Source organism: Sturnus vulgaris, chromosome 19 (genome assembly GCF_052056855.1).
Source record: "Sturnus vulgaris isolate bStuVul1 chromosome 19, bStuVul1.hap1, whole genome shotgun sequence".
Taxonomy (NCBI): Eukaryota; Metazoa; Chordata; class Aves; order Passeriformes; family Sturnidae; genus Sturnus; species Sturnus vulgaris.
In genome coordinates this window covers 12,440,938-12,454,370 of record NC_142261.1, presented here as the reverse complement: position 1 = coordinate 12,454,370, position 13,433 = coordinate 12,440,938, and the positions used below count along the sequence as shown (strand labels likewise).

General features: G+C 43.8%; 1 protein-coding gene across 5 annotated transcripts in view; it reads right to left on the bottom strand.

Annotated features, from left to right (window-relative positions):
• Positions 1 to 13,433, bottom strand: part of MTMR3 (myotubularin related protein 3) — a 73,359-nt gene that overhangs the window by 33,820 nt on the left and 26,106 nt on the right. For 4 of the 5 annotated variants that reach the window (XM_088175902.1, XM_088175900.1, XM_088175904.1 and 1 more), the window contains 4 exons: positions 8,821 to 8,898; positions 4,974 to 5,047; positions 4,512 to 4,601; positions 2,858 to 2,974 (listed from right to left, as the gene is read on the bottom strand). In XM_088175902.1, the coding sequence (XP_088032028.1) occupies positions 2,858 to 2,974; positions 4,512 to 4,601; positions 4,974 to 4,976 (210 nt within the window). In that variant the 5' untranslated portion in view covers positions 4,977 to 5,047; positions 8,821 to 8,898. Of the gene's footprint in view, positions 1 to 2,857; positions 2,975 to 4,511; positions 4,602 to 4,973; positions 5,060 to 8,820; positions 8,899 to 13,433 lie in introns of all 5 variants that reach the window. The other variant, XM_088175903.1, reaches the window with a different exon arrangement.

The following is a 13,433-nucleotide window of genomic DNA, read 5'->3' as shown; positions in this document are numbered from 1 at the left end:
TTCCCACTGCACATCCTTCAGTTTGCTGCCAGTCCGACACCCAGAGCCCATTCCTGGAAGAGCCATCAATTCTATCTGCAGGCACTTCCCTCTAATAATGGCATGGAAACCAGGCAGGGAGAAGCAATCATTTTTGCTTTTATAAGAATAAACATGCATTGTTATCTGAGGCAAATTACATCCCATTATAAGAAGTACAGGAGCATCCTGCTCTTGCAGTATCTCCAGTCTGTCTCTTATTTGAAATCATCTCATTTTAAATAACAGCAACCTTCTACAACTTCAACTTTTTATTTTTGATGGGTTTTTTTAAATGATTTTGATGACTGGAGCTGTCTGTTATCTAAGAGCAGTACAAGATATATTTAGAGAATTACAGCTCTGTAGTTAGAAAAAGCACAAGTTGTATTTTCAGTGCTGAACCAATCCCCCCCATCCCAATCCATGCCCACAATTCCCAGTGGGGTGCAGTGGATCATGGCCAGGCTGCTGCAGGCACCAGTGACCCTGCCAGAAACCCTCCCTGTGCCCCATTTGGCCCAAACCTCTCCAGCACCTCCCGTGGCACCCAGGCCCTGGAAGCTGGAATTGGGATTTCCTCTTTGCTTTCCCAGCCCAGAGCTGGAACAACGTCAGGGTTATGGGGCAGGCTGGTGGCTTTAACAAGCACTAAGGCCAGGACTGGGTGTCCTGGAGCACAGGATGAGGTGGCACATGGAGGCACTGAGGGTGCAAGGACAGCTCTGAAGGGCACCAGGGTGGAGGGAGCTGAATCCCTCCTGGGTTCATGGAACCCACAAGGACTGTCCAAAGCAAATTTTGCTTTTAGTTACAGCTGATGACACTTTGGGTTTGTCTTGAAGGCCACTTCTGAGCCCCCTCTTCTCTCACTATTGTTGTGCTCAGAGTGTGAAGAATTGGGGCAGTATGGCCTGAGGACAAGACAAGGATTATGCCACTCTCCAGCAGGGATGAACCACAACAGCCATAGACATGAGGAATATCACAATCCAACCATTTTTCCAAGCAAAGGAGAGCTCACATTAAAACTCATCTCCTCATCAAAGTCCCCCCAATCATGACTTTTCTTTGGTAATGTGTCCAAAATCCACCATTGGAAAGAGATTACATGCAATCCATGCTTCCACAAACTCCACTAAAATGTTAAATCTCCCATCAATGCAATTAGCTTACAGGGAGGAAAGTGATTAGACAGAAACACTGAGCAGCTGCAAAGTCTGACATTTTCTTAAGGAATCAATAGAGCTGAGCCTGGGAACCAAACCTCCCCTGTGCACCAAGAGATCCCTGTTGAGTCTGCACTTTTATCCTGTGGATAAATGTAAGTCAACACCCCTGAATGTCATAATCCCCCCAATTTATGCATGGTCTGTAGGACCTTTTGTTTTTGCATTTGAAACACCATGTTCCTATTAGCACTGAGATCTAGGAAATTATCCATGGGAAAGATCTCCACACACAGCCCTTTTCTGCACTGTTGCAATGGGAACATTAACAACTTTGAATGGATTATTTCCCAGCCCAGGTGATGTGGAGCTCTGTGCTGCTCACTGAGGTGTCACAGCACCATTTTCACAGCCAGGGAACTGTAACCAAACAAGAGGGAAAAGCCACACCCAGGAATGAAGAATTTCTTACAGGTATTTGTTGAACAGCTGTGGTGGCATAAAAACAAGAATCAAGATGAACTCAATCAAAAAGTACTCAGTGAAGATTTGAATTAGAAAATCATCATCTGATCAAGAATTTTGGTCAACAATAACTAAAAGGATTACTACTGCTAATATTAACAATTTAAATATGGTTCTTCATTACTGAAGAATGTTTTATCTTTAAAGATATCCCAAGCCCTCCCTGCCCTGGATGTCAGTGGAGTTCATAGGAAGTTATTAGTGATATAGATGGTTACAAAGAATGATTTATACACTGCTCTACCTCATACTCTGATTATTTCTAGTTAATGATGCTGATGATAATGAGAAGAATGAGAAGGCAGAACACTGCATGTGAAAGTCAGGGAAGAAAAATTAACATGGGAATATTGACAAGCTTCTGTGGACTCTTCCCTGAACACAATCAAGGAACGTGATTTGAGAAAACATCAATTCTTGCAATGCTCAAAAATACTGAACTGAAAATCCCTATAAAGTAATATCCCTAATTATCCTAAGTACAGGAAGTGCAGTTCATGCTCTAATGGCTTCTCTAATAAAGGAACTCCATCATTCCCTGGCATTCCTCAGGACACTCTTGATTTCCAGCTGGTGAGACTGGGCTGTGTGAGCATCACAGCACTGCCCAGCACTGTCCAGCACCCATTAACTGTGTCTGGTACCTGAGGAGGTGCAGAAGGAACCATTTTAAGGAATGGACACTTGGAATAAAACACCCTAAAGAAATGCATTGAAGGTGAGGAACCACTCCTGAGCTACATCAGGAGTTACATCAAAGACTGCACTCAAACCACCCCCAACATCTGGCACAGAACTTCAGCAGCTGGACCCATTCCCACCTTCTGGAGCTCCTAAATCAGGTTTAGGTGCTCCAAAAGCCCCTTGGAATTTGGACTGTTTCTCCTCACTGAGCTTGGGGACAGCAGGTGGCTGACACAGCCAGCTGTGCAGATTGAAGGATGTGACATTTCCTTATGACACCTGATTTTCAGAGCTGCTGCGTCACCTTTTGCTGCCTAAATACATATTTATTGTCCCAAGTAATCGATCTGAACATCAGAAAAAGATTTTTCATTCCTAAAAGGTGGGGGGGAGGGGATCACTGTACTCTTATCTCAAATTCTGTTATTTCCATTGAGATGAGAATACCTGAAAGCACTTACATTCACAACAGATTCCTTGAATTTGATGTGGAGCCTGTAGTTGGAAAGGGCAATGATGGCATCCTCTGCTCGTCCCACGTACTCTGTGCTCTCCCCGTGGAGCTCAATGAAGGGCACCTGCAGGAAGGCAGCAAAAATGTGATTACAGAGACCATTTCCCCAAAATCTGCCCTTCCTGCAGCACAAGAAATCAAACAAAGCCTGCTGAGAATTCAGCCCCGTTATTGCTGCTAAGGAGGAACATCAGGTAAGGTTGGCTCCGAGGTTAATTGCAGCCTTTTTCTGAAATGATCCCTTATTTTATGTTACTTTTCCTCAGTGGTAAGTGCCTGATCAGGGAAAGCAATGAATTTTTATGAAAAATATCCTCACATTTTGGCAAGCAGGCTGACAAAGCCCTTGATTTATGCTCTCACTCCTTACTTAATGGAGAGTGGCATTTCCATAATGTTATTAAATTTATTGTAAAGTAGGCACAACATCCAGGATGAATAATGCTCCCTGCTCCTTCCCCACTCTTCACCCAGCAAGCCCAGGTAACCAGCCTAGGCTGGATCCCTAAATTGAACAAATCAAGCTTTTTGCTCCCTATTTCTCACAGTAAATATGAAAATGCACAAAAAGGTGCTGCTTCATAAAGTCAGAAACCTGCAGTTCATTACATCACACATGGAAACTGTCAATGGTTAATTAAAAATGTGACTTAAGCCCAGTTTAGCTGAGCTGGGTGGAAAGTGTAAAAGCTCAATTTGAAAGTGATCTGGTTGTACAGCAAAGTAGCTTGAATCAAACAAAAATACTTTATATTACAATGAAACTCTTCAGCTGATGTAAGAATGTCTACATGGAGAGCCAGGCTGGGAGAGCTGGGGGTGCTCACCTGGAGAGGAGAAGGATCCAGGGAGAGCTCAGAGCCCCTTCCAGGGCCTAAAGGGGCTCCAGGAGAGCTGGAGAGGGACTGGGGACAAGGGATGGAGGGACAGGACACAGGGAATGGCTTCCCACTGCCAGAGGGCAGAGCTGGATGGGATATTGGGAAGGAATTGTTCCCTGGCAGGGTGGGCAGGCCCTGGCACAGGGTGCCCAGAGCAGCTGTGGCTGCCCCTGGATCCCTGGCAGTGTCCAAGGCCAGGCTGGACACTGGGGTTGGAGCAGCCTGGGACAGTGGGAGGTGTCCCTGCCCATGGCAGGGATGGGACATTGGGGCTTTAAAGTCCTTTCCAACCCAAACTATTCCATGATTCTATGGTAAATCATTTGAACTAAACTGATTTCAAGAAGAGCTTTGGAAAATAAAGACATTTTAAAATATCTGGTTTTGTGCAACAGAAGACTTTTGGCTTCACAATAACCAGATGTAAAGGCAGTGTTTAATCAGCATAGTGCTGCTTTTTCAAAACAACACAGCTCTGAACTATGGAGTAAAACCTGACCCTTGGAATTAGTGCACAGGTAGCAGTGATATTTTTCAGGCACTTGAAGCAATTTCCTGTAATAAAATTCCCAAGTTCTCTGTCCTACCAACAATACAGCAATATTTAAGAGGAAAATGAGTTTCTGTGCTAACTGTGAATTACAATTCTTGAGGAGAGGCCAGAGAATCCATAAGCAACTGGAGGCAGTGTGATTTGAACAGGAGCAGTGTGGGGATTACCTGAAGGTTCTCATCCTCTCGGATCAGCTGCTTCCTGGGAAAAATCTGATTAGCCTGGATGCATTCAAGGCTGTGCTGAGTCTCCTCATCCTGAGGAACAAAGTGTGACAGTCACCTGCAGCACTGGCACCTGCTGCCACCTTCCCCAACCATCCACAGCCAAGGAAAAGCTCCCACAGGATGAAGTGTCCAGAGAATTCCAGGAGCAGGAACACCCTGAAGTTTCTAAACTCTCCAACACAGGCCCTCAGACAACAAATTTGGTATTAGCAACACTTTCCTTCCTACAGCCTGATTAATAAAGTCATTAAAAGCTGGAAGATTAATAGCACCATTAGGCAAAAAGCATTAGCACTCTGCCTAAAACTCAACAACCCCACTTGTAAACATTAATTCCCCAATGTTTTTCCCATTTTAAACTCTTCTGCTCTGTCACAGACCCCACAAAGTCCCTTTGCTTACCATGACAGGCCCTGGGCAGGAGGAGGAATCCTCGTCTTCACCTGCAATACTTTGTGCTCTTCACTTATTAAAACCTAGAAAACCAAGGAAGTATAATTATGAAATAAGATTCATTTTCTTTTGGCAAATAAATTAACTTTTAAAGACTGTGAATGTAACTGTTAGAAAACTGAGAGCAAACAGTAATTATGAAAAGATGAAATCCATAGAAGCTCTGTCTCCTGAGAGCCAAAATTGTTTCAAAATGTGTCTGGTTCCTTCTGTTCATCCTGAAAAATTACCTTTGGAATTGCTGCTGGGAGAACACCTGTGTGAAGGCAGCAATTAGACCAGTGTTTATATAATTTAAATTAAAACATGTTCATCTTTCTGGATCCCCCAGAATTTTCTCCCAAGTTGTTTGCAGATGGTGAATCAGAAATCCGTGGGTTTCAAATCCAAAGGGATTGTTGGGATCCTTTAGGCTGATCTGGTGTGAAACACAGAGCTTGGATCCTCCTGGAACAAGCTCGTTTCAACTATGGCACATCAACTGGAATTCTTATTGGATAAAAATCCTCATTTTACACTTATGGCTTCTTTTGGATATCCATGGAAAGACCAAAATATCCATTTTCCTGCACTGACCTTTGCAGGAGTTCCAGACCACTACACTGGGGACTTGCTCTCTCCACTATCCAAGGACCCCTCAAACTTTATCACGTGCAAATTTTCTGGGAATATTAACACAGTCCTGAGGTTTATGCAAATAACCCAATTAGGAACTTAATGGCAGAAGTGAATACAGGAGTTATAATTTGGGTTTCAGATTGATTTTACACTCAGGCTTTTTAATCCAGGTAGGTTCTTCCCTTTTCTACTCAACAGGGATTCACTCAGGTATTTATGGGGTTTGCAGACTGAGGCACACAAAACTTACAAATGAAAATACATCACAGGAGTGCAGTCAGTTCTCAGTTCACATCCAAAGTTCATATCTCACTTTACTTCTAAATGTATTTCAGATTATCAGTATTGAGGCTGGCAGAGAAAATAATTTCAATCCATTCAATCCCTGAACACACCCATGGTATGGAATACTGACACAGAGCAAAGCAGCACAGCTCACATCAAGGACCTTCAATATGTGTGTTTGTAAATATATTTACATAAAAGGGGGAAATGATGAGCAGAACTGAGCTCAAACTGCCATGGATTCACTAAAATTAATGCAAAAAGTAGATATAAAATCCTGGGAGAGCTGGGGAGGGACTGGGGACAAGGGATGGAGGGACAGGACACAGGGAATGGCTTCCCACTGCCAGAAGGATGGATGGGATATTGGGAAGGAATTGTTCCCTGGCAGGGTGGGCAGGCCCTGGCACAGGGTGCCCAGAGCAGCTGTGGCTGCCCCTGGATCCCTGGAAGTGTCCAAGGCCAGGTTGGACATTGGGGTTGGAACAGCCTGGGACAGTGGAAGGTGTCCCTGCCCGTGGCAGGGTGTGGCACAGGATGGTCCCTTCCTACCAAAACCATTCCAGGACTGTATGATATTACAAAATACCTTGTTATTTCAAAGGACTCCTTCAGTTTCACACACAATTAGCAAAGAAATACCAATTTAATTTTAAAAATTTGCTTTATTACAAATTTGAAGCTTGCTTAGAATCTCTGAGGAAAAGTTTTAATTTAACAGGCACTATGCTGGAAAAAATTCTTCCATACTTCACTTTGATTAGACATATATAACTTATAACTTTATTATATAATTACCTATGTATTAATAAAACCAGTATTAGCTTAGAAAATTGGATCTTTTAAAATATCTTACAGCTGTGCTCCTAAAATCCAGCATAAACCTCCAGCTGAGACTTCTCAAAGTACCAAGTTTCAGTCTAACTCCTGCATTCAGTGCAGAACAGTTTCTACTGTGACAGTTTGGCTTTTTCCATGTGAGAATCTTCCTTTTTAAAGTGAATTTTGGGAAGTTGTGTGGAAAAACAAATCTGCCTGTTTCAGTTTGGATCAGGATTATCAGATCCAAAGGGTGATGCTGCCAAGATAAATGGCACAAGAAGTTATAGGACCGGTTCTAAAGCAAACACTTTGCTCTGGCTGCTGCTGGGCATCAGTGAAACGCTTCAGTGACTTCCCTGCCACCAAAGGAGCGCTGAAAATTGCTGACAGAAATAACAAAAAGGCTGAATTGTGACAATGAGGCTCTCTGAGCTGATGGACAGAGAGAAAGAATTCCTTTCCCATCACATCCATGAGCTGATCCCACTCCCTCCAGCAGCTCAGGTCACTGGGCTGAGCAAAAGGAAAAGAGAAGAGCTCTGGGAGCACCACACACTGCTCAGGACAGCCCAAACCACACCTCAATCCACATTTCTTTCTATCCCATTTCCAGTTCACCAAACTCTTTCCATGGGAACAGGAGGAGGATCCCAGTGACTGGTGACACCTCATCAGGGCATTTGTGGCTTTAGAAGCCTTGGAAGTAAGAACATTTCTCATGTCATCAACTCCACCAAGCACTCCTGAAGCTCCCCACCGTGCTGCTCCCAGGGACAGCTGGGGACAAAGCCAGCCCAGCACCAAGTGGCTGCACAAACCCATCCTCAGGCTGATCCACACCACTTCTAGGACTGCACAATGGAAGGAGAATTCTCATTTTGTTCAACTACAGCTGTGCCCTGATAGTAAAACCCATTTTCCAGAAGTGAAATGGAAAGGTACAGACACAGCTCAGATAAAAAATCCTGGCCAGGAAAGCAGCCTTTAACTCACACTCCTACTTATCAACAGGATCACATCAAAATAGCAGCCACCTTATACACAGAGCAGTAAAACTTGGTTTTATTGGTACAAATATTGGGTTTGGTCAGGACTGAGGCCAAAAAAAGGTGATATTATCAATTTACTGTCTGTCCTTTTACCTGCAATTCTCAAAAAAGAGAATGGTCTTGTTCATTCTCCATCTTTATGTTCTGCTTAAAAGGATAAATGATGAGCAAAGGTTGTAACCTCAGACTCTGTTCAGCTTCCATGGGAACATCTTAATTACCTTTTGTTTCAGATGTGCCTTCTGGTTTAAATTATGTACATAATTAAGAGTAGCAATAACCATCTGTTTGCCAGTGATTCTAAACAAAAAAAGATTAGCTAAATAAAGGATTGTTTAAATTCACATATATTTAAATGCACTTGGACTTTCAGCAAGGAAAAGGAAAAATTGGAGGGAAAAAAGGAAAAAGGAAGAATCCAAGCATTTCACTTTGTTCCCTTATCTTCCATCCATCCAGACTGAATTCCATTTATTTTAATATCAAAATCAGACTGAGCTGACTCCTGAGCAGTTTACATACTGCAGCACAGTTGCCCTCTGAGTTTGGAATTCAAATTTTTTGGCAAAGGAACATTAGAAAATTTGAGAATTGAACATTCAAGAATGTGCTGTACCTTGAGCAAAAGATGCTTCTGTTGCAAACTGAAAACACTTCTCTCCCTTTGGCAGGTGGAAGGAAATGTCTGAGATAAGGATAAACACTCAGTGTGCCCTATTTCAGTCCCTGACAGGAAGGTTTCTCCTCTTTCCTGACACCACAGTAACTCTCAGCAGGATTTACTGGGAGAGCAGCTGACAATGTGGATATTTGCACATTATTCAGGAATAGGAGCAGGACAAAGAATAGTCTTTGAAGCTTGGGCACAACTAAGAGTCAAGAACCTTCCTTTTCAATAATTAAAGGTTGCAAACTCCAACTCAGTGAAATACTAATTTTTCTCTAAGATCTTGGAAAACACTTTATTTAATGAAGAGAATAATCAATGATGAGCACAGAATCCATAAACATGCAATTCTTACCAAAGTATGAGAGAATAAACAGTCCTCTCTTGTCCCAGAAAGTTCCAACTGTTCTCTTCTGATACTTCACATTGGCAGCTGCAAACACAAAGACAACACTTTAAAACATGAACTTCCCTTGAAAAACCACTTCTGAACTAGGAGCCTGCACAGGACACTGCACTGTGAGGGGAGTTTGGATTAATTCAAGAGGAAAAAGAAAGTCTGAGTGCCTTGTAGTTGTAACAAGAGCTTAACATGCTCAGAGAGGGAATTCCAGGGCTGGATTCCCATGGATAAAGCCTCTTTTCTGGCAAGGAGCAGTTCTGAAATCATGGCCACAAAGCAATTCAGAATTTCATAAATGAGTGAACAAAACCTGAATTACCTCACAATATGAGCTATAATGAATTTTCTAGAAGATCCAACTGGATTTATACTGATCTTCAAAGTGGGTTTAATTTTCCACTGCAACTGGCATTTCTGGCCCCAAGTAAGCCAATGAAGACTCCCCAAACAGTGATTGCTGCCCATGTGCTTTGGTCCAATGGTGCAAAAATCCCAGGGATCAGCAATGCTCACAAGGCCACTCCTGCCAAGCCCTTTTCTCTGGACTGTCAAAGTGCTGTACAAACACCTATTGCACCAAAAATGAGATACTGTGCCAGAAATATATATTTGTCAAAAACTACATGGAGAAAAAAAATCTGATCTGCTTCATTCCTACAGTCACTCCAACAGGACTAACAGATGTCTCCTGTGGCATCAGGACATAAGGTTTAATGCTAAAATATCCAAACCCTAAAATTAAAAGTTCCAGACTAACTCAATTGCTCCTAAAGCACACAAGCAGCCAAAGTGATGTGACACCACTCCCTTGTATCCAAAGATCTGCTCTTCACAGAAACTTGGATACTCTCCCAGTAGCACACTGCATCTGGATGTGCCTGGAAAGTCTAATTTTTCCACCATATAATCCTGCTGCTGGAAATAGTTTGCCTGTACTTTGATGTGCCACAACTACTGATAATTTTCACATTCTGGTAGATGAAATAAAATACTTCTGTATTTTGCGTTCATTGTGTCCTTTGGTTTATGACTTAGGACGGGGAAAATAAGTAATACACAGAAAAAGGAGATATAATTTTAGGACTGACAGAATAGAAGGAAAAAGTTGACCAAGTTGTGCATCAAAAATGCTGAATTTCAGAGTTGTGCCCCAAGCCCAGCATTGTCAGCTGGCTGAGGGAGGGGACTGTCCAGCTCTGCTCTGGGGTGGCCTCTCCTCAAGTGCTGGGGACAGCTTTGGGCACCACCACAGTGTGAGAAGGATGGAAAGGTGGTGGAGATGGACCAAAGGAGGGGAACAAGGATGGGGAAGGGTTTGGAGGGGCTGATGGCACCCAGAATGTTCAGCTGGAGCAGAGGACACTGAGGGGAGACTCCTCAGGGGCTGCAGTTCCAATCTCTGCTCCTGGGACAGGGACAGCACCCAGGGCAGGGCTGGAGCTGGGCCAGGGCAGGCTCAGGCTGGAGCTCAGGGCAAGGTTCTTCCCCCAGAGGGTGCTGGGCACTGCCCAGGCTCCCCAGGGAATGGGCACGGCCCCGAGGCTGCCAGAGCTCCAGGAGCGTTTGGACAGCGCTGCCAGGGATGGACAGGCTGGGATTGTTGGGGGGTCTGGGCAGGGACAGGGGCTGGATCCATGATCCCTGTGGGTCCCTTCCCATGCAGGGTTTTCATGATTCTAAGATTCTAACACAAGCTGAGATGCAGCAGAAGGAATTCTACCATCTCACATGATGGACATTTTAGGGAATCTCCTGGAATCTCAGTATTTACACAAACAGGGAGCTGAGGATGTGCTCGAACAGAAAAGCCCTGTGTCCATGCCAGCTGCCCAAAACCTCAGCTCAACTTCATTTACCATTTCATAAAAGACTTTCTAAAAGCAACATTTCATTACCTGCAACAGAGGTCAACTTTGTTTTTATTTTTAAAAAAAAAAATCTCTCTCAGCCAACAAGCCAAGCACCAATCCCAGTAACTTTATGGGTTGATAATCAAGCCCAGCCCCCAGATGGGAATGGGCACAGTGTGACTGTGAGGCTCCAGCTTGTGCAGGCAACAAGTTCAACTTCACAGCTGCCTGTTGATACAAAGTCACCTTTGAGGGGAACATGGACAGAGTTTATTAAACACACAAAAAAAAGCTCTGAAGGCAGACTATACAATTCTAGAATGACTCCTCAGAGACAGTGTTCTGGCCATGTATTTACTTTTCAAAAGGCAAGATACACATTTCGGGTGCAGGAGCTGGACTGATTTGGTGTGGTTTCAATCCAAATGAGGGGAAAAAAAAAAAACCTTCACAAAATCTGCAACAAGCTTTTTATTGATTTTAATGAGGCTTGGAAGAAGCCACCAAATCTCAAGAGTTTTGTCAAGAAATTCAAAAACAGGAGAAAAACGTTCCAATATAAGCATTAAAAATTCCGCTTTCTTGCTGCCAGAGCTCAGCAAACCCCCCTGACACGCTCATCAGCATTCCTGCTGCAAGGCTGCTGGGCTCTGATAAGAACCTCCAATGTTATCACTTCCTAAGTCAACAACTTCTGCCAAAATAAGGGGGGAAAGCTGCCTGTAAGGAGAAATGTTGCAATGAGCTCTGCTGGTCTCCAAAACGGCAGTTCCTGATGGGGTTTTTTTCTTGGAAGATTTTATGGAGGAGTAGAGTAGTTGCATTGTATATCAATCATACAGTGAAACACAAGTAATAACACAGCTTGGGGGGGAAATTCCAAATAATGGTTTCCAAATTGTAAAACTTTCATCCCTGGCCATACCCCAACCCCTGCAATTCCAAGGACTACCCCATCAAAGTCAGCCCTACTCTGAGCAGTGATGGACTACAGCAACTCCAAAATCTAAATCATTTGAGCCTGTGACAGTGTTTTTCTTGACATTTGTTTTAATAAAACATTGGCAAATAGCTAGGAAAAGCACTCTGGAGAAGTTTCAATCAACGTGTTTGTTTAATTAGGTGATTGGAAAGTTGTCTCTACAGTTTCTCTGCTGAAAGGCTCTATCAGCCAAAGCAGGAGAGCCATGATTTGATAAGCATGGAAATGGCACAAGGGAAAAATAACTGGGGAGAAAAACAAAACCAGATTTTCTCTAGCTGCCAGTTATCCTCATAAAGATGTAAACAAACACAACCAAATGAAGCTTTTTTCCTGCTAATTGACTATTTTGAAGATGTATTTTCCCCTCCTTTTGCTGAAATACAGCATTTCCAGAGCAGTTGTGCCACACCATGTCCCAACCTCACATTATGCAAGTGTGGTTTTTGATGAGAAGTTCTGCATTCCTGTTTACATTCTGAACTTCCCAATATCACTGTCCCCACACACCCAAGCTCTGCCATGAGGGGAACCTTCTCTTTGGATTACCACACACCCCCATTTATTTCATCACCTCTGGGTTTGGCTCCTCCTTGCTCACTTTAGCTCACAGGTTGTTCTTCTCCTCCTTCCTTTTTCTGTTCTTCCTGGTGGATTTGCGTTTCCTTTCCCTGCTATTTTTACACAATTCTTAGCGTGCTCAGGAGCAGGAACACAGTGCTGCTATCAGCTGCCCACCAGCTGGGGGATGTGGTCAGCTCGTGGCTGATCTGGAAACCACAGAGGGATGGGAGCTCTGGGAATGCAGCTGCTCCCCAGGCAGGATGGGGCAAGGCTGCTCCTTAATAGAGTTCTAAACCGTGCTCAGGGAGAAGGAGGAGTGCTGATCCTCAGGGAGGCATTTTCTGGTTTTAGTGCCACGTGTCACAGAACTTTTAAGGTTGAAAAAGACCTCTAAGGCCACTGTGTTCATCACTGCCCCGTGTCCCAAGAGCCACAGTGACAGAGCTGTCAAATCCCTCCAGGGATGGGGACTCCAGCACTGACCCCGGCTGTGACAGGGCTGGACAATCATTTCCATGAAGGAAATCTTCCCTAATATCCACCCTGAGCCTGTTCCCTCTCCTCCTGTCCCTGTTCCCTGGCAGCAGAGCCCGACCCCCCCGGCTGTCCCCTCCTGTCAGGGAGTTGTGCAGAGCCACAAGGTCCCCCCTGAGCCTCCTTTTCTCCAGGCTGAGCCACCCCAGTTCTCTCCATCTTGTCCATCATCCAATCTCCTGGATGAAATGACATCATTCCAGCTGGATATGAAGGTGTGCACACAGCAACACTCAAATACCTGGCAGGGAGAGCAGAACAGCTACATGAACATGCCATGTTCCCACAGCACAGATGGAACCATCCTGCATCAGAGCATTTTGAAAAGATCTCATTCTACTTTCTGTTCTCTCTGCTTTAATAAGTGAAGAATAAAATTAATTATAAGAGTCCAAAGCATCAAACAAGTTTTGTCAACATCTGTCACTGCACTGACTCATACACTAATGGCAGGTCAACATTTGGGCTTCCTTCATCTTCCCACTCAGAAATGGCATTAATCTGCTTCTAAAGCAATTTGATTAAGCTGATTATCTTTGCATATTTGTTAAAGATCACTTCTTGCACTCTTCAGAAATTAAACGCAGAAGCAACAGTTCAAAGTTGTAGCAAAAAAAAAAGCATCTTGAAAGGAA